Source organism: Sceloporus occidentalis, unplaced genomic scaffold, assembly GCF_023333645.1.
Source record: "Sceloporus occidentalis isolate IW3139 unplaced genomic scaffold, rSceOcc1.0.p SCAF_14, whole genome shotgun sequence".
In the NCBI taxonomy this organism is placed as follows: Eukaryota; Metazoa; Chordata; class Lepidosauria; order Squamata; family Phrynosomatidae; genus Sceloporus; species Sceloporus occidentalis.
In genome coordinates this window covers 15,041,516-15,061,125 of record NW_028316994.1, presented here as the reverse complement: position 1 = coordinate 15,061,125, position 19,610 = coordinate 15,041,516, and the positions used below count along the sequence as shown (strand labels likewise).

At 41.6% G+C, this 19,610-nt stretch overlaps 1 protein-coding gene across 2 annotated transcripts; it reads left to right on the top strand.

Annotated features, from left to right (window-relative positions):
• Positions 1-980: 980 nt before the first annotated feature.
• CUNH14orf93 (chromosome unknown C14orf93 homolog) lies at positions 981-18,286 on the top strand. 2 transcript variants are annotated; one of them, XM_089480430.1, is made up of 7 exons: positions 981-1,062; positions 7,136-7,783; positions 8,820-9,077; positions 9,283-9,344; positions 11,967-12,070; positions 12,408-12,520; positions 14,947-18,286. In XM_089480430.1, the coding sequence occupies exons 2-7, from the start codon at positions 7,244-7,246 to the stop codon at positions 15,346-15,348; spliced, it is 1,479 nt and encodes a 492-aa protein (XP_089336556.1). In that variant the 5' UTR covers positions 981-1,062; positions 7,136-7,243; the 3' UTR covers positions 15,349-18,286. The 2 variants fall into 2 exon arrangements, with proteins under 2 accessions (XP_089336556.1, XP_089336558.1); XM_089480432.1 differs by lacking the exon at positions 981-1,062 and adding an exon at positions 5,985-6,250.
• Positions 18,287-19,610: the final 1,324 nt, after the last annotated feature.

The following is a 19,610-nucleotide window of genomic DNA, read 5'->3' as shown; positions in this document are numbered from 1 at the left end:
AAAAAGCAGAAGGTCGGTTGTTCCCACAGGCACCAAAGCATATGTGGCTGCAATGCCAAGGGAGGGAGTCAAATGACTTAAATAGTTTCCTCCTTTTCCTGATGGTTGCCACTGTTTATCATTTTGTAGCACCCTGTTCTCCATCCGTTTTCAGCGTTCTTTTGGTAGCACCAATCTCCACTTCTTACAGGGATCGATCCCATCTGTGCTTCTCTTTGATTTTTACAATAGTATGTGTTGACATTAACCCTTCCCAGCCCTTTCATCTGGCATACACCCCCTGCTCACTTTTACGCACTGTTGCATTCTCTGGTTGCCACCCAATTGACGCGAAGGCTGTGTGTGCAGCTTATGGAAACTAATGTGAACAGAAAAGGTTATTGCCAGCTGCAGGGCAGCAGAGAGAGAAGGAACAAGGGAGGCCAAGATGGAGGTGTGGTTGAGGAGAAGAATGTGCTTCTGGTAGAGAGAGCTGAGGAAATGTCCTTTGTTTTTGTGTTTTTTGTTCAAGAGCTGTTCTCTGTGCTCACTGAAGAGGTGGAAAGGAATGAAAAAGGGCCAACTATTTGGTGGGGGAAATGGATTTAGTACATCTGGGAAAGAACAGTAAACAGAAAGGGAAAGGGGGAAGAGAAGTAAAAAGGGGGGCTGTGTGTGCATCAAACGCAGTACATGAACCAAGGTGATGGATGCAGCATGAGAAAAACTGGGCCGGGTTGAAGACAATATGGATAAACGCGTAACACGAGGAACAAAACATGAGTATGCAAGCAAACGGTGACAAGGACCCAAAGACTGGCTGGAGCAGCAGGAGGAGGCATTTCTTAAAAAAGCAGTCCCCTTGTATATGTCCAAAATGGGCAGTGCCCAGCCACCCTAGGTGTCCCCTGCTGGGGCCCTGCTCAGGAATGCGTGTGCAGCTTTGGTGTGTGTTTGTGTGCGTGCAGGAGATTGGCCAATCAGGGCAGAAGGGGGGAGGCACGGGGGTGTGGCGGTTGGCAGCAGGGTGCACATCCTCCCACTTTGCACACACGCGAATACAAAGAGCTGCACGACCTTCCAGTATCCTTTTTTTCCCAGGGAGGCATGGGAGTGGGATGGAATGGGGTGGTGCGGGGAAAGCTTGGGGTGGCAGGGGCAGGGATGGAAAAAGCAGGGGCACCCCAGTCTCCCCTTGTCTGCTAGGCCTTGCCAGGGAAAATATACGACAAGGTGGAGGATTATATGTGACAGGATGAGGGAGGGAAGGAGGAGGAGAAAGAGAGCAGAATATACTTGACTGAAAAGAGATGTACATGCCGGGTAGAGCTTTATGTACACAGATTAGTGAAGACAGAGCGGAAAGGTATATATGGCAAGTACTGTATACAGGAACAGAGTGAATCTTGATCAGATATCAGGGATTCATTACCCTGCGAAGCACTGTAATTACTTCTTGTGGCTTTAAAGAATAGGGGAAATAAATATGTTTTATTGTGGGTGAGATTATAGAGTAACTGGAATAAGTAGCAGTAGGTAACAATGTTGGTAGTCATTCCAGGTTACTTCATTAACCCTGTGTAAAATACTGCCATGATCTGTATATGATACGATAGAGGTGAAGAGGGCATTGCGGAAAAGTGTATGCAGAGAAATAAACAGGGAAGTTGAAGATGTGAGTATACCAATTAGGTACACGGGTGTGTGTGTATATATGCTTGGGCTTGTAGAGGTGTATTGTGTGTGCATTTGCGTGGGAAGTTTAATCAAGTATACCTTCTCTCTCAGCTCCCTTCTTGCTTTTGTTTGCACAAGATGATGGTAAGAGACTTAACAGGGGCTTACTCAATATCATGCCAGGCGACATCTGCACTAACATGCATTAATCATTCTTTTGTTCACCATCAGGATGGCTAAATCGCAAATGGAAAAGGGTGGGTTTCTTTTGCTCCGGTTTTTTCCTTCCAATCTGCATCGGTGAATAGGAGGAGTACAAATGCAGGTTGTAGTAGTCATCCCAAACTTAAATTAACCTGGCCGCGAAAGGTTACTCCGTGTAACCTACAAGTGTAATAACACCGGTGTAGCCATGGGAACAGGTTCAGAGAAGTGCAGACTTAACAAACTGGAGGATCTGTTTATCATTATTTACTATTTGGGCCAGTAAGCCTTTTTTGTTTTTTAAGGGTCTGGGAACAGATTGAGGCCTGCAGGGTTTTGGGTTTTTTAAAAAGCAATAAATGAACCTTGACAGTGAGTTTGGTTTGTCAAGTTCCAGCAGTGCAGCCCTTAGCTTGTTGCAGCATCAACAATGCAGAAAGACATTAAATTGGAGCATACGGTTTAGTGAACTAGGGTCAATGTTATCAGTTGCATGAAATGTTGTTCATAATTAGTTTTTTGTGGGTTTTTTGGGCTGTGTGCCCATGTTCTAGAGGAGTTTATTCCTGATGTTTCGCCTGCATCTGTGGCTGGCATCTTCAGTGCAATGCGCTCTTTGTTTTTACCAAGTCTGAAAGGTAAAATTTAGAATGGATGATCAGATATATATGTCTTTAAAGGTATGATTGACATGCATGGGCCTGTAAGGGGATTTTTATGGGACACTGTGGGTATCAGTGGGAAGGTTATCCAGGAAAGATTTGAAAACATGGGTTGAAATGTGATGGTTGTCATCCCAGGCAAAGGTGGGCAGCCATTTTGGTTGGTGCCACACTGCATTACTAATTCAGTATGACACCGCTTTAACCATCATGGTGCCATCCAATGGGATCCTGGGATTTGTAGTTTGTTGTGGCACCTGGAAGGCTAAATGTCTCACATAAGTATGAATCCTAGAACACCATAGCATTGAGCCATGGCCGTTAAAGCGGCGTTAAACCTCATTAATTCTGCAGCGTAGATGCTGCCAGAGCATGGCATAGCGGTTTGAATGTTGGTACTATGACTCTGGGGCTCATGATTCGATTCCCTGCCGGAGCATAAGAACCCACTGGGTGACTTTGGGCAAGTCACACTCTCTCAGCCTCAGAGGATGGCAATGGCTAACCCCTTCTGAAGAAACTTGCCAAGAAAATGTGAAGCCGAAGGTTTTCATGGCCGGCACCCATAGATTTTTGAGGTGTTTTTGGGCTACATGGCCAAGAATAAACTCTTCTAGAACATGACCACATAGCCCAAAAAACCCACAAAAACCTATTGCCAAGAAAACCCTGCGACATCTTTTCCCATTGTGTCGCCACAGGTCAGAAACAACTTGGAGCCACACAATGAGGCGACACTGCCTTTGTCTTTGGGGTAAGCGTTGGGAGTCCAGAGGTCACCTTGGCCCTGGTCAGCCATTTTGAAGCGTCCTGACACACAACGTCGAGTCGTGGCCGTCTGTGTGTGTGTGTGTGAACGTTGTGTTGACGTGTTGGTGGCTTAATTTTGTAATAATGAATATTTGGGGTGACCTTTGTGTCTAGAGGGAAGCACTGGGTTTGAACTCAAGCCACAATGGACTATATGTTTGGCGGGAACATTAAAACAAAGAAAAAACATTGGTTGGCGAGGCGGCCATGGAAAAAAAACAGCTGGCCTCACAAATCTCCTCACAGAGCCCCCTTTGCCTCGCTCTCCTTTGCCCCGCCCCTTCTCCTCATCCCCGAGCCAAGGCTTCGCGGCGGGCAACCAATCAGGTGCGTTCGGCTCCTCTGGCTCAGCCAATCACCGAGAGGCGGAGAGGAGACTGAGGGCCGCTCTGTTCGTATACGATGACTGCGGCGCTCGCGCCTCTCCTCCTCCTCCCTCCCCCATCTGCACACGCGGCGTGGAACGTTGGGGAGCGCAGCGTTCGAAACCGTTGGGGCCCGGCGCTATTCTTCACAGAGAGAGATTTTCCCGCCTTGGGCGCGCGCGATTTAAATATGCAAATCCAGAGTGGCTGCCTTTTTTGCATAACCTCTGAGAAACGAAATGTTTTTTAATGGCGCGTTTTAAGATGTTTATTCCTTCAAGGAATAATAGGGGTTTTAAATAAATAAAAAAAGCACGCCTCTTTATGTGTAAACACACACAAACAAACAAACAAACAAACACACACACTGCAAGGACTAGATTCCTCTTGTTATTAATCATCTTTATTAATAAATATTTTTATTTATCAATAGTTTATCCCCTCTTAATGTGTAAAAAACACACACAGCAAAGAATAGGTTCATGTTGTTATTAATAATTATTTATGAATAATTAATAATTGGTAATTAAAATTATTAATAAATAATTTTAATTATCAATGGTTTGATTTATTTAATTAATTTAGTAAACATTTAATTTGTGTAATTTATACAATTTATTAATTTATATTTTTAATTATCAATAGTTTATCGCTTCTTAATGTGCAAAACCACACATGCTGTAAGGACTAGGTTTCTCTTGTAATTAATCATCTTTATTAATAAGTATTTTTAATTATCAATAGTTTAATTTATTTAATTATTTTAGTAAACAATTTATGTAATTTATATAATTTATAAATTTATATTTTTTAGTTATCAATAGCTTATTGCTTCTTAATGTGCAAAAACACAGCAAAGAATAGGTTCCTCTTGTTATTAATCATTTGTATTTATTAATAAATATTTTTATTTATCAATAGTTTATCACCTCTTAATGTGCAAAAATACACACACACTGCAAGGACTAGGTTCCTCTTGTTATTAATCATTGTTCTTTATTAATAAATATTTTAATTATCAATAGTTTAATTTATTTAATTATTTTAGTAAATGTTCAATTTATATAATTTATTAATTTATCATAAATATATTAATTTATATTTTTAATTATCAATAGTTTATTTAATTATTTTATTAAATGTTTAATTTCTCCAACTAAAATTTATATTTTACTGTAATTATCAATAATTTATCGCCTCTTAATGTACAAACACACACACTGCAAGTACTAGGTTCCTCTTGTTATTAATCGTTTTTATTTATTAATAATTATTTTTAATTATAAATAGTTTAATTTATTTAATTATTTTAATAAATATTTGATTTATCCAATTAAAATTGTATTTATTTGTTTATTTATAGATTAATTATTCTGTGAATGAAGCAGAACGTTGTGCGCCTTTGTTTTGTTTCCAGTTCATGGCAACACTATAATGGAGTTTTCAGGGGCTGAAAGTTTGGCTTGCCCAAGGTCACCCAGTGGGTTTCCAAGTCCAGATTCATTCCAACCCTGCACTTCAGAAAGAATGTAGCTTGACTCCACTTTAACTGCTGTGGCTCAGTGCTATGGAATCATGGGATTTGTAGCCAATTGTGGCACCAGAGTGCTCTGACAGAGAAGGCTAAATAGCTCATAAAACTACAAACTCCACAGTTCTGTTGCATTGAGCCATGGCAGTTAAAGCAATGTCAAAACTGCTTTATTTCTGCAGTGCAGATGCAGCCCTGGCCTCCAAAGCCGTAGTCCAGCACTCTCGCATCACACGTGGTTGTTGTTGTTGTGTGCCTTCAAATCATTCCTGACTTATGGCCACCATAAGGGGAGCGTTTTCTTGCAAGTTTCTTCAGTGTGGGGTTGCCATTGCTGTTGCGGTCCTCTGAGGATAGATAATAATAATAATAATAATAATAATAATAATAATAATAATATAATTTATTGATATGTATTTATATTCCGCCTTTTCCTAAAGGAATCAAGGCGGATTACAAGCATGTGACTTGCCTAAGGTCACCCAATGGGTTTACATGGCCAAGCTGGGATTCAGATCTTGGTTTCCAGTCAGAGCTCAAACACTGGCTCTCATTTTAAACATATACAGTGGGCCCTTGCTATCCGCTGGGGTTTGGTTCCAGGACCCTCCGTGGACAATAAAATCCGTGGATGCTCAAGTCCCATTAAATACAATGGCACAGCAAAATGGTGTCCTTTATATAAAATGGAAAATCAAGTTTTGCTACTTGGAATTTATAATTTTTAAAAATATTTTCAAGCCGTGGATGCTTGAATCCGTGGATTAAAAAATCCGTGGATAAGGAGGGCTCACTGTAGACTTGACTATAAATCGACCTCATGTATATCAAGGGCAAGTTTTGGGACCAAAATTATGTTTTTTTGCTATGACCTGTAGATAAGTTGAAGGTAAAATTTAGGGGCATATAGCAAAGGATCTAAAGGATGAAGCAAAGCAAAACAATGTCAAAGAACTTACAAAATTCCAGCAGACATAACTCTTTGTGCTTACTCTTAAGACTGTATGGATGAGAGAGTAGAGGTATTCAGTTTTTCACATATTATGCTCTTGCTTTTCACCAGGAGATGGCTCCTTTTAAATAATTATTAAGATTAAATTGACCTGTCGATAAATTGACTCAGAGACTGAACAGACAGGCCTAAGGCCTGTTACAGACTGCCAAAATAAAGCTGCTTCGGGTCTCTTTGGAGGTATGCTGTTTAAATGATGCATGGGTCCTAAGAGTCCGGAGGACGTGCCAAAGCCACACTCCATTCCTAAGCACTGGAGTGCAGCTTTGGTGCAGCTTCCGGATTCTTCAGATGCATGCATCATTTAAACAGCATACCTCCAAAGAGACCCGAAGCAGCTTTATTTTGGCAGTCTGTAACAGGCCAAAATAAAGCTGCTTCGAGTCACTTTGGAAGTATGCTGTTTAGATGATGCATGTGTTCTAAGAGACCGGAAGCCGCATCAAAGCCATGCTCCAGTCCTGAGGACTGGAGCGCAGCTTTGGTGCACCTTCTGGCCTCTTAAGATGTGTGTGTCATTTAAACAGCATACCTCCAAAGTGACCCGAAGCAGCTTTATTTTGGCAGTCTGTAACAGGCCAAAATAAAGCTGCTTCGAGTCACTTTGGAAGTATGCTGTTTAGATGATGCATGTGTTCTAAGAGACCGGAAGCCGCATCAAAGCCATGCTCCAGTCCTGAGGACTGGAGCGCAGCTTTGGTGCACCTTCTGGCCTCTTAAGATGTGTGTGTCATTTAAACAGCATACCTCCAAAGTGACCCGGAGCAGCTTTATTTTGGCCTGTCTGTTTGGGCCCTTGGCTTTTTTGGGTCAATTTCTTTGACCTAAATTTCTAGACCTATAAATGAGTATATACAGTAAACTGTGATTTCCCTTAATTACTATTTTACTTCAGTATATCTGTCCCTAGTGCTACTATGCATGAACACTTGAAAGAAGAGAGGCCTTCTTGACGACTCTAGCTGAGAAACACACAGGCTTGTGCATAAGGTCCTGGACTGTCATGTCCTTCAGTGCCACTATCTTGTTTTCCCCTCCCAATGCCAAAGACGGAAAATGTTGCTGCTGTACTTGCAAGCAAGAGCCAGGAGCTCAAACAACAGCACCGCCGCCACCACCTCCACCACCGCCATCCCCACCATGTACCCCCATAACAGTTACAGGAACTGGGTTGGCGGTACAGTCTTCGGACCAGCTCCTCCACATTATCTACCAACGCGTGGAAAAAGCGGTGAGCCTTGCAGAGGTGGCGCTGGGTTTGGCGAAGGCCAACAACGAAGCCTTGAAACGCCTGGAGGAGGACGTGGGAGCCCTACGCCGGGGGACACCCCCTACCCTCAAAACCAGCCCTCAGTGCCCTCCTGAAGAGCGCCAAGAGGATGAGGAAGGTGAAGACGAGGAGGAACAAGAGGCGGAAGGCTTCCAAAATGGTGTCCAGGTGGTCATTGAAGAACTGAGACAACTGGGAGCAGCGGCGGCGGCAGGGCCACTGGGACACTCGGGTTTTTCGCCTGTGCAGCTGGGAACTGGCGGGCTTGGCGGGGTGCGTAGGTTGAAGATTTAGGGCCTTCTTTGCCCTCCCACCCCACAAAACTCACACAATTCCCAGGTCCCTCCGGTCAGGCGCAGATGGCATCATGAATATTTGATGGCATCTCTCGCCTTCCCTGCCAACGACCTGCTCAAGAGAGAGGCATTCTGGGAGTCATGCCAAGCTTTGCGCCGCTGTTGTGGCCTGGGGTTGAGGGGCCATGGCAAGAGCTAAAAAGTATATGCGTCTGTGTCTATATTATCCCAAGGCTGGTATGGGATTCAGGCTGGAATGGCTGAGGGTGATTTAAGTGGCATTGGCAAGGTTTGGATTGGAAGGACGTTCCAGCGATAGTGCTAGAATGTTTTCAGCAATGAGGCCTTTAAAAAAATATGCCTTTGAGCCTCTTGTGCAATTTGAGCCCAGTTTGAATTTTGTCAATGAGAGATAAAAAGAGGCTTTAACATCAAATATATCTCCTGGCCGTTGTAGGCTTTACATTTGCAATGCAGATCAATTTCATTTTTTTAAAAAAAACTGTCTCCTTTACCAGGCTTTTGTGAAAATTACCTGGGACGATTAGGGGGACTTTAGGGATAGTAGCAGGGCAGGGATGAGTTAGTTCATGTTTTAAGATATGGTGGTTACAGATTGAGGGGGTATCTACACTGTAGAAATAATGCAGTTTGGCACCACTTTAACTGCCATGTCTCCAGTGTACAGAATCCTTGAATGTGTAGTTTTGTGACTACAAAGCTTTATTTGACAGAGAAGGCCAAAGTCTTTGTAAAACTACAAATCCCAGTATTCCATGGGATGGAGCTACAGCACTTAAAGTGGCGTCAAACTGCATTATTTCTACAGATTAGATGCACCCTGAAACAGAGATACAGAAATGGGGAGGAGAATGTTGCCGTCAAACTGCCTGAGGACTTATGGCAATCCCATGAGTTTCATAGGATTTTCTTAGGCAAATAATACTCAGAGGTGGATTTGCTGCCATGGGGTCAATTAGAAGGAGATGGTAAAGTCTTTGTCTCCTTCTCAGGTAGCAGAAGAGTCTCCCTCTGGGGAAGCCTCCATGCAACGGGTCTATGCTGCACCTACTTCTCCTACCCCTCACCAGTCAGCCCTACAGTCACTGGATGATTCTCTCTCCTGTGCAGAGGTGTCCCCCAACAGCACCACATTGGAGGAGTCCATGCATGGGGAGCCACGGTTCTCTTTGGGCTTTGCGAGTCTTCCTTCTAGAAGCCGAAGCAGCGGACAGAAGAACGCGAGACGCAAGAGAGATCTAGTGCTTTCAGTGAGTTGCCTTGCATAGTTTACTCATGGGAGTAGTTTGTGTCCTGCAAGGAATTTGGCACAGAATCAGTATTTCAGACACTCTGGGCTAATTTTAATTAACGTTGTAGAGCCGGGGCTGCTTTGTTTGAATATTTTTAGGGGTTATAGAAATTAATGCTGAGGATCATTGATCTATTCTGTCATGTTTTTGTTAACTCTTTCAGAAACTGGTCCACAACGTTCACAACCATGTCACCAATGATAAGAGATTTGATGGCTCTGAGAGGTGAGTTCTGGTCCAGATTATTTGACTTGATAAGGAATAAATTTCTCACATTTCCAAGAATAGTACAGAAAGGAGGACTGCAATAGGTATGACTTCTTCATTTTGTTGTAGTGGGAAGAGAGGCTAAATGGTTCAAAATTGTCTTTTCTGCTTAAGCAGTAAAAGTATAGCATACCTCTCCTCTCTTAATCAGGAGAACTAGGTTCTTACTAAAAGGAATCCCAGTAGCCTACACTCCAGCTTTCCACATTATTATCATTCACAAAGGGCATTACATTACAGTTCTACAGATGTCTACTCATAAGTAAGCCCAGCTAAGTTAAATGGCATTTATCTCTGGGCAGGTATGTAGTACAACATCAGTCAGGTTCACTTTATTGTTTTTATTTACTGCTACTGTTAATATGCAAAAGGGTCTTGTAGTACCTTTGAGACTAACTGCTCAAAAGAAGGTATAGCATAAGCTTTCATCATAGAAATGATCTACTTCCTATGAAAGCTTATGTTACAACTTCTTTCACACAGTTAGTCTCAAAGGTGCTACAAGATCCCCTCTGCATGAAAACTACCATTAATGTTTATTTAGTATTTATTACTATTACTCCTACTGTATATATAGCACCTTCATACCTTCTAATATTTCACAATAGAAAATGGATATATATGGCTAAGCAACATCAGAGTGTGGTCAATACGGCAAAAAATATCAATGAAGAAGAACAGACAAGTTAGGAAAGACTTTAGCTGTTTGCTTTTGCCTGAGTCTACTGGGAAGTGCAAGATCCCTGTTCTCATCTTCCACCTGTTGAATTAACAGTGCAAAATACAGCAATTGAAGTAAGGTGAGGTCAAAGTGGGAAAGCAGAAGGAGGAGACAGAAACAGGGACATTTTAAAAGTAACTGAAAAAGTGGACTGAGGGGTCATTCAGATGTCGTTTTTTAGCACAAGGATGCAAATCAACTCACACATTCTGGGTCTGTAATTCACACTATGGAATCACATCAGTGTGCATCTCTGCAAGTACGGTTGCTCACACTTGCAAGCATTCGAATAAAGATGGAGTCGATGATGCGAATGCATTTGGAACACGTTCAAGACATGCAGCATTTTATCTTGGATCTATTCAGGTCTATTCGCATCAGTTAGTCACACTACTGACAATGTAGATCTTTTTAAAAAACTCTGGGGGAAACCTGATATCAATTATCCCGATTAAGTGTTTTTTAGGCAGCTCCCCCCTCCCCCCCAAAAAAAACTTAATCAGGTGCATTCGGTATGTGTGTGAACAATGGAGATTCAACGCGGATTCATCCTGGATTATTTTCACAGTGTGAATAACTCCTAACAGAGCATTCATGGGGACTCTCCCTGCAAACTGGGACAGTTGGAGGTATGCACCTTCTATGCTCATAACACTTTATAAACTAAAAGAGGACACATCTCTGTCTTCTGAGGTGTACAGTCTGTAATGTAACACAGGAAAGACAGAAAAGAATGGAGAAGAACGGGGTTGGGGTAACATTTCAATTGCACAGATGTATGCAGAGTTATGGTAACACAGTCTTTCTAGCCTACTGATCTCCAGGTGTGTTGGATAACATCTCCCACCATCCTCACCCAGGATGGCTATACTGGGTGGGGAGATGAGACTTGTAGTCTGTTATTCTGACACTGGGAAAGGCCACAGTAGAACATTGGGACCAGGAGGTTGTGCCAAAGGCATTGTGAAAATGTTAGGTTTCAAAATGAGAGGTAGCATTATGTTCTGCAAGGCAATTGTAGACATAAAGAGGAGAGGGTAGCTATTTGGAGGGCGGGACAAGAGCCCTTTGGACAGCTCAGGAAGGTAAAGTGAGGGTTACAATTATTAATAGGACAGTTGGGATGGAGGGAGGGACTTTCATCTGCTTCTGGGCCTAGGAATGATGGAACTACGCCTGCTTCTTCTCCCCTCTCTCTGAGATCAGGGCATGGCAGTTAGGATGGCAGGAGGACCTTAACATTAATAACTCCAAAGCCAAGAAGTCATAGTTATAATGGATAATCCTATGCAGACCTACTTGCAAGTAAGGGCCTTTTTACACTACACAGTGATAGCAGTATGATTCTGCTTAAACTGCCATGGCAACATCCTATGCAATTTTGAGATCTGTAGTTTGGTGAGGCACTGGAGCTGTCTGGCTGAGAACTCTAAATGCCTCTCCCTAAACTGCAAATCCTGGGATTCTTTAGGATGTTGCCATAGTTTTTATTCTTTAGGATGTTGCCATTCCAGTTACAGTGGAATCATAATGCTATAGTTGTGCAGTGTGAAAGGGTCATTAGTCTGATTTAGATGGGATTCAGAAAGGCCTACTCCGACATAAATAGGCACAAGTGTATGCTGTGATTGCACCCTAAACAAAATTAGTAAGCTCCGTTTGAACCAGTAGGATTAACTTCTGGATAAACACGTGTACAAAATGGATTGTGATATTCTATAATTGAAAACTGGGAAATCTGGTATGCTGTCTTTACATTCCTTAGTTTAACCTGTCAGAAATATTGCTGGAGAGAATGTGACATTTCCAGGGTGTGCCAGGTACTGACAGCTGTTCTTGTGCTTATCTTTCTCTTGTAGCATCAAATCTTCATGGAATATCTCTGTAGTGAAATTCTTGCTGGAAAAACTGAAGCAGGAATTGGTATCAAATCAGCATAATTATACTGACAAAGAACTAAAAGGTACAGTGGAGAGGAACATATATGCTTTACCTATTTCAGTTCTGGATTTTATTGATATAGTATTTTAAAATATAGAAGCATTTCCCCAACATGTTCCCCCCTTCTTTTAAAGACAGATTTTCATTTTGCTGGTGGGGAGGGGGACATTATTTTGAAGGGAAAAATTTCTCTAGCTTTGAAAAGAGCTGTATCTCTTGACATTTTCTGTGGATCTTATAGATGACAACTGATAAATTGGTTGTTTATATATGCATATATATCATATCCTGTGTTCATTAATCTGTGTCCTGGTTTGAGTGCTTGTGATCACCCTCACGTCCACTTTTTGTTCCATTAGGTGCTTGTGTGGCCTACTTTCTGACCAAGCGACGTGAATATCGCAATTCTCTCAACCCCTTCAAAGGGCTCAAGGAGAAGGAAGAGAAGAAACTCCGCAGCAGACGCTATCGGGTAAGGCACAACTTGACAACACTGAAGAGCATTTCTCCATGCTTGTTACCTCAAGAGGAACACAGGCTTCAAAATCTGCAGAAAAGCTGTTTTTATGGGGGGTTTCCTGACATCCCTCCCTCAGTTTTACTGCAGGACATTTGGGAACAAATAAAAAAATTAAAAATCACACTGATGGAGAAGAGGAAATTGCATCTATTTTCTCACTCTGTCATACAAAGAAACATCACTCTCTTTACCAGATGAAGGAATAACCTGAATGCAATAAGTATGCTTACAAGAAACCATTCCTCTGTCAAACACCTGCTGTTGGAATTACAAATGTCATGAAATTATAACAAAGCACTACAAATATATTCCATCAATTTCTTCACACAAAATGTAATTTAAACGAAGCTTAGATATTAAATAACTCAAGGATTCTAATTAATACACACAGAATTTACTCCTTAGCTATGAATTCCATAACATTTGATTTTTGACTGATCTTAACTATTCTTATTTGGACTAGTCTGAATCATACATATTCAGATTAATCTCTTCCTGGTTTTAACCATACCGCTTCAAACTAGATGCAGTCTCATTGCACTTCTGTTGCTAGCTCATGGGTCTTAACCTTTGGCCTGCCAGATGTTTTGGACTTCAGCTCCCAGAATCCCTGATCACTGGCTGAGCCTTCTGTTGAAGTCAAAACATCTGTAAGATCAACAGTTGAGAATTACTGTTACCGCTTTAACGCTCCTGACTCAGTGCTAGTAAATGGTGGGAATTGTAGTACATTTGGCATGACAGTTCTCTGACAGAGACGGCTAAATGTCTCACAAAACTATAGTTGCTAGAATTCCTTAGCATTGAGCCAGGGCAGTTCAAGCAATCTCAAACTGGACTATTTCTGCAGTGTGTTGATTCCACCTTATCTTTAATGATTTAATCCTATGGAATACTAAGGTCTGTAGTTTATGGAAGGATATTAAGAATTCTGAGCAGAAGAGCTCGTCTAGTGCATCACCAAACTACAAATTCCAAGATTGCATAGAATTAAGCCATGGCAATTCAGGTGGAATAATAGCACTATAATTGTATTGCATAAGGGGTCTAACTTGTATATTTTTGCATAGGCTTTCATAGACTTCTACCCACTTTCCTTTTCAGGCTGAAACAGACTAACATAGCAATCTTCTTTAAAACTGTTATTTGGGATAATAGAATTCAAAGGAATTTATTTTAGCTAAAATTTATTTATTTATTCGTTCATTCTTTATTTATTTATTCATTTTAGCTAAAATTTATTCAAATTAAAGGTTTTAATTGTGATTAATTTGTTTAATGAATAGAATAAAGTAAAAAAAAAATTGACAGAAAGAGAATCCAGTCACCTCTGGATCACTCATGCATCAAAAGACCATAGTAGTTCACTTATAGAAAGTCCATAAATGCAAATAGGGATGCTAGTACAAAATCAAGCATGCTTTATGGGTGGTTTAACAAGGAAGGTCCTTAATCACTAAATGCCCATTTTTAAAGGCTACAATTAAGATGTATAAGTCATCTTGAAGAGAACTGAACTGACTTCTGAGTAAATAGCAATGGAAGAAAGAAAAATGTGATGGGAACAAGATTCTGTTGATGAAAATGATGTTATTTGATAACCCTTACATCTAATTAGCTTCTCACGTAGCTATCACATCCGATCCAGTGAATATATGCATGGAAGTAAGTCCCACTGAATTTAGTAGGGTTCTCTCCAGCCTAAAAGGAAAGGGGGAAAACTGGGGAGGGGGGGAGAATAAACTGATGTAATAACAAGAAACTGGATCATTATGTGTGTATCCCACTTGTTTTGCCGTCTCATTTATCAAATCACTCCTAGTCTTGCTTTAAAGGGAAAGAAAAATGAAACCTGTCTTATACTAAAGCCTCACTATTTCAGATCTCCCTACAGCAGCAGTAGGGATTCTCCTTCACAAAAGGGAGCAAAATGGAGGTTTAAGGGGGGAGCAGTCTGAGCAAGTGAGTCTTCAGTGCTTGGCTGCCAAGAAGGGTTTGCATTATAAACTCTTATTTGTGGAGTATGTGCTTATTCTCTACTACTTCAAAATTGGCTCCTCAGGTAACCTGTCAAATGCTAGCCTGTTTATACACATGCATGGTGCAGGTTCTGGTTTTTAAGACAGGGCAGTATGCAACTACTTAATAGGAACCTTGGAATCTGCCCACAGAATGTATGTTCTCTAGGCCTGAGAGCGGGCAAGATTCTGTAGTCCTTCAGTGTTAGGGGAAGAGAAAATGACAAAGCATGATAGAGGAGTTGTTGAAAGGACAAAGTGAGAGCAGTGAGGATAGACAGGGTGAGTAATTGCAAGGGTGAAGGCAAAGATAATATTCTTAGGATAACTAATTAACCTCCTCTTTTGTCTTACCATTAGCTTTTCGCAAACCGTTCCGGTATGGCACGCATGCTAAGCCCTGAAGATCAGTGTATGTGGCAAAGTGTAACTGAGGAGCTCATGTCAGACGAGGAAGACAGCATGAGTGAGCCAGGTGTGTGGGTAGCACGGCCCCCACGATTCCGTGCGGCACCTCTCACCCGACTCTGTTACCGACTGGATGCCAACTCAAAGCATGGTACCAAAGCTAACCGGGTTTATGGGACACCTTCGGATCGTCTGCCCTCTGCTGAAGTCCAGCTCCTGCCTCATCATCTCTATAACCCTCATTTTCAAGAGGACGAATCTAGGGCTGGCACATCTCCTCACCCTCCCAGTCACAAAAGCTTCTGCCCTGACCTCAATTCTTTTGTGGAGATCAAAGTGGAAAAGGATGAATGACCGCAAATGGTTAACCTTGTCTCATATGGCAGCCAGAGTAATGAGGGAGTGACAAGAGGGTCAGCGGAGACACTGTTGCTATCAGCTGAGCTCAGCTCCTTCCTTCAGATGAATAGGGAAACAAAAGGGTCTTCCATGCCCCAAATGGCTTTTATAGACAGACACCTCTTTATAGGGAACCCCTATGGACAACACTGAAAAAGGGATCCCTTTACCATTAAAATGGCTGGTCTATACACAACATGAACCTGAGTGGTATAGGATCGTGAAAGGGAAATTATCTCCTCTGAGCTGGAATTAAGGCATTTGAAAGTAAGGATTGCCATAAAAACTAATTGCATGATGGGATGTTTGAATCAGAAACTTGAGAGAACTCTTCTAACCTCACAATTACTTTGTTTTGCCCTTGAGTTTCTGATAACAGAAAACCAACTGGAGGAGTTGCTGGAAGGATGGGGAGTGCTCTCTACTTGGTGGAGCTGTTCTTTGGACCAGGAATTAACCTCCTAACCTTTAGGAGAATAGTGGAGGGTCTCTTCCTAGACTTCATAAATGTTAATGACATTAAAGAACCAACATAAACAGTCCTTACTGATATTGAACTTGACTACTCTTACCTGCATCTGTGTTAGATGGGTGGGAGATTATGTTTCCTTAATTTTCTCTTGGGTTCAAAGGAATAAAGAATAAAGCAACTTGGCTTGAGGGAAATTGTTGGGCTACACTTTATAAAACTGAGATGGCCTGAAGAAATGGTGTTTAACCATAACCTCTTAGGATCTGAATATCCATTGAGTGAGGGGAGATGGCCATGAAAGGAAACACCTCCTGAAGTAACAGGCTGATTTTTCTGATTCTTTTTTAAGTTTCTTCTTCTTCCTCATCTTTGCAAGCCTGGGTTTTCCTTGGAAATGCTTAAGAAAACTATCTTGAAATCCAGGACTTGTGGGTCTTAATTATTTTTACTGGCAGGAAGATTAAAGATTTTACATGTAGAATAAAGAACAGCTGATAAAAGACAACCATCCTGGGTTTAGTGTTTTGCTGGCATCGGGAATTAAGCCCCTAGAAAGGCTGTCTCATTGCCAGGTTCTTGGGACCCTAATGCAGAAGAAAACACAAGCCTGGGTTTCATGCAGGAAAGAAAACATCAGTTTATTGTTTTTTTGCAGAAAATAATTAACTTAAAATGTACACTACTTTAAAATGACAGAGTCCTGTGATACCATTAAGACAAATGGAATATTGTAGCCTGAGCTTTTCTGGATTACAGCCTGTTTCCTCAAATGCATTGAGTAAAACGGTCCATTGACTAGTATTCTGGCTGAAGGTTTACAAAAAGGCTTTGTTTAAAACTGGCCACATATCAGCCCTGTCACTGATCATTCATAGGATGCAATCAGGTGTGGAGATGCTGGGGACTCAAATGTTTGAAGAAGAGAACCCAGTATGATGCTGATGTCTTACTGTATCAGGAGCTTCTTAGCTGGGTAGTTTTTATGAACCTTCACTGCCCTCTAGTGGCTTTTCTCAGTAGCAGAAAAAGATGGCTGGTGCTTTGGGCACATATCAGTTGCACTTTGTTTTTTTATTTAGTACAAAGCAATGAAAGAAAGGGTAGAAGCATAATCTAATTTATACAATCCTCTATCCTCTCCCTGCATTCTGTATGACCCTGTATCTTCCTGTTTCAGTACTACAGAGAAGAACTTTATTTACTACCATCTATCCATGTGTTCTTACTGTATTTACATTCACCAGCAAGAATGGGATGTGTTGAATTATTGGGACAATAGCCCACCACTGGGACATATTTAGGATACCGGTCTCAGCCCTTTCCTTCCCCAGTTGAAACTACCAGGTAGCAGAGAATGGGTAAGATCTCAGAGATGCCACTAGGCAGAAATAGTAGTGGGTTAGGTGTCAATTACTCTGACCTGGCATAAGACAACATCCTATTTTGCAATTCTTTTAATTAACAGATGAACTGCTGCCCTCTGGTTGTCTTGACTTGACCCACTTTGAATCCTGAAATTAATGTGTATCAAACCCTATGGGCCATCACTTGGCTGTATGATCTGTGGCTGCTAAATGGAGTCTTCTATATATGTAGTAAGCCAGGTGCTGGGGGCAGATGGCAAGGTGTGTAGTTGGCTTTGGCTGGAAATATAGTAGGCCTTTTGATTAGACTACTTGTTCCATCAAAGCTGCAATCCTATTAATGTCTGCTTGAAAGTAAGTTGTATTGGGTTCCTGGAATTAGTTCCCAGGAAAGACTATATGGGAATGCAGCTCTGTACAAGTACAACTCAATAATAATAATAATAATAATAATAATAATAATAATAATAATTTATATATCCCGCCTCTCCCTATGGATTGAGGCGGGATTACAATAGGAAATAAAATACAAATAGAACATCAGCAATATAACACAGTTCCCCAAACCCTCCACCGTACATAAATAACAATTACAATATAAAATCAACTGCTTGATTTATCAAACTTCTTATTGTATAAGCAGAGCCTTTTTGCTTTCTGACCAACTGGAAACTAAAGATGACCTACAAAATTCCACAGAGCAGTTCAAAAGAGATCTTTCATTTTAGCAACTTGGTGTGGTAAATTAAAATGCACCCATTTTACAAATAGGATAAACTGGAGACCAAGAGACAGTGACAACTGCTGGTCTGATTCAGCAACAGTTAATTTGGTTCCAAGCAGACCATCAACTTTCCGGCCCTTGTAATGGGGGAAAATGGGAGTTTGTTACAGGTTTTAAGATATTTTGATATGAGAAAGGTGCAAACGTTGGCAGGTTTTTTGTCCTTTTCTTTTGTAGGAAGCTTTACAGTTTCCCCCCAAATAATACTTCTGCAGCACTGAGATGTGACCAGGGCTGGTCCTACTGTTTAATGTACCAGACTTTTGGTGTAATAAAAAGGGCAGCGAAAACATTCATTTGATGTGGTGCTATAAGTAGTTCTATAAGTATCATAGAATCGTAGAGTTGGAAGAGACCCCAAGGGCCTTGATCCAGTCCAACCCCCTTCTGCCATGCAGGAACTCTAAATGAAAGCATCCCTGACAGATGACTCCACTACACTCCGAGGAAGGAGTGTCTTCCACTGTCAAACAGCAACTACCATCAGGAAGTTCTTCCTAATGTTGAGGTGGAATCTCTTTTCCTGGAGCTTGCATCCATTGCTCCGGGTCCTGTTCTCTGGAACAGCAGAAAACAAGCTTGCTCCCTCCTCAGTATGACATCCCTTCAAGTATTTAAACAGGGCTATCATATCACCTCTTAACCTTCTCTTCTCCAGGCGAAACATCCCCAGCTCCCTAAGTCTCTCTTCATAAGGCATGGTTTTGCAGACAATTCACCATTTTGGTCGTCTTCCTTTGGACATGATACAGTTTCTCAACATCCTTTTTGAATTGTTTTGCCCAAAACTGGACACAGTATTCCTGTTGAGGCCTGACCAGAGCAGAATAATTAATTAATAATAATAATAATTTGTTTTATTTATATACCGCTATTCCAAAGATCATAGCGGTGAACAGCAAGTAAGCTAATTAGCAAGTAAGCTAATTTGCCCCCAACAGTCTGGGTACTCATTTTAGCTCCCTCCTCGGAAGGATGCAAGCCTGAGTCAAGCTTGGGCCCTTTTGCTGGTCTTGAACTCGCAACCTTGTGGTTTTGAGTGAATGGCTGCAGTACAGGCATTTAACCACTGCGCCACCAGGGGGAGTGGGACTATTACTTCCCTTGATCTAGACACTATACTTCGATTGATGCAGCCTAGGATTGTATTGGCCTTTTTTGCTGCTGCATTGCACTGTTGCCTCATGTTCAACTTGTGTCCTGCTTGTGAAGCCAGGTGTCCTACTGCAAAATCCTGTTGCAAAAAGTGTCTTGGCAAGCCCTGGATCATGTGACAGATGCACCATCTGAAAGAACCACTTCATTGTATCTCTTAAAAGATACAAGACAGAGCACCATCTCTTTTATTTGTTTGTTTATTTATTTTGCAGGGCCCCATCCCATAATTTCCCCTTCCTCCCAAAATTTCCTGGTGGCAAGCAAGCGGTTAAGGCTGCGGGGAGGATCCTTGAAGCAGGAAAAAAGAATTCATTAAAAATGGGCCTAAGTCCTTCCATATGCTTTTAACTACAACTCCCAGAATCCTTTACCATAGCCCAGGCTGCAAGGGCTTCTGGGAGTTGGAGTTCAAACTAGAGCGGAAGATTCCACACGCAGC

Bases quoted from the DNA above. Each gene is read 5' to 3' on its own strand.
- CUNH14orf93 (XM_089480430.1), top strand. From the start codon at position 7,244: ATGTCCTTCAGTGCCACTATCTTGTTTTCCCCTCCCAATGCCAAAGAC. The intron at 9,345-11,966 runs GTGAGTTCTGGT...TTTCTCTTGTAG, and splicing joins AGATTTGATGGCTCTGAGAG to CATCAAATCTTCATGGAATA. The intron at 12,521-14,946 runs GTAAGGCACAAC...TCTTACCATTAG, and splicing joins TCCGCAGCAGACGCTATCGG to CTTTTCGCAAACCGTTCCGG.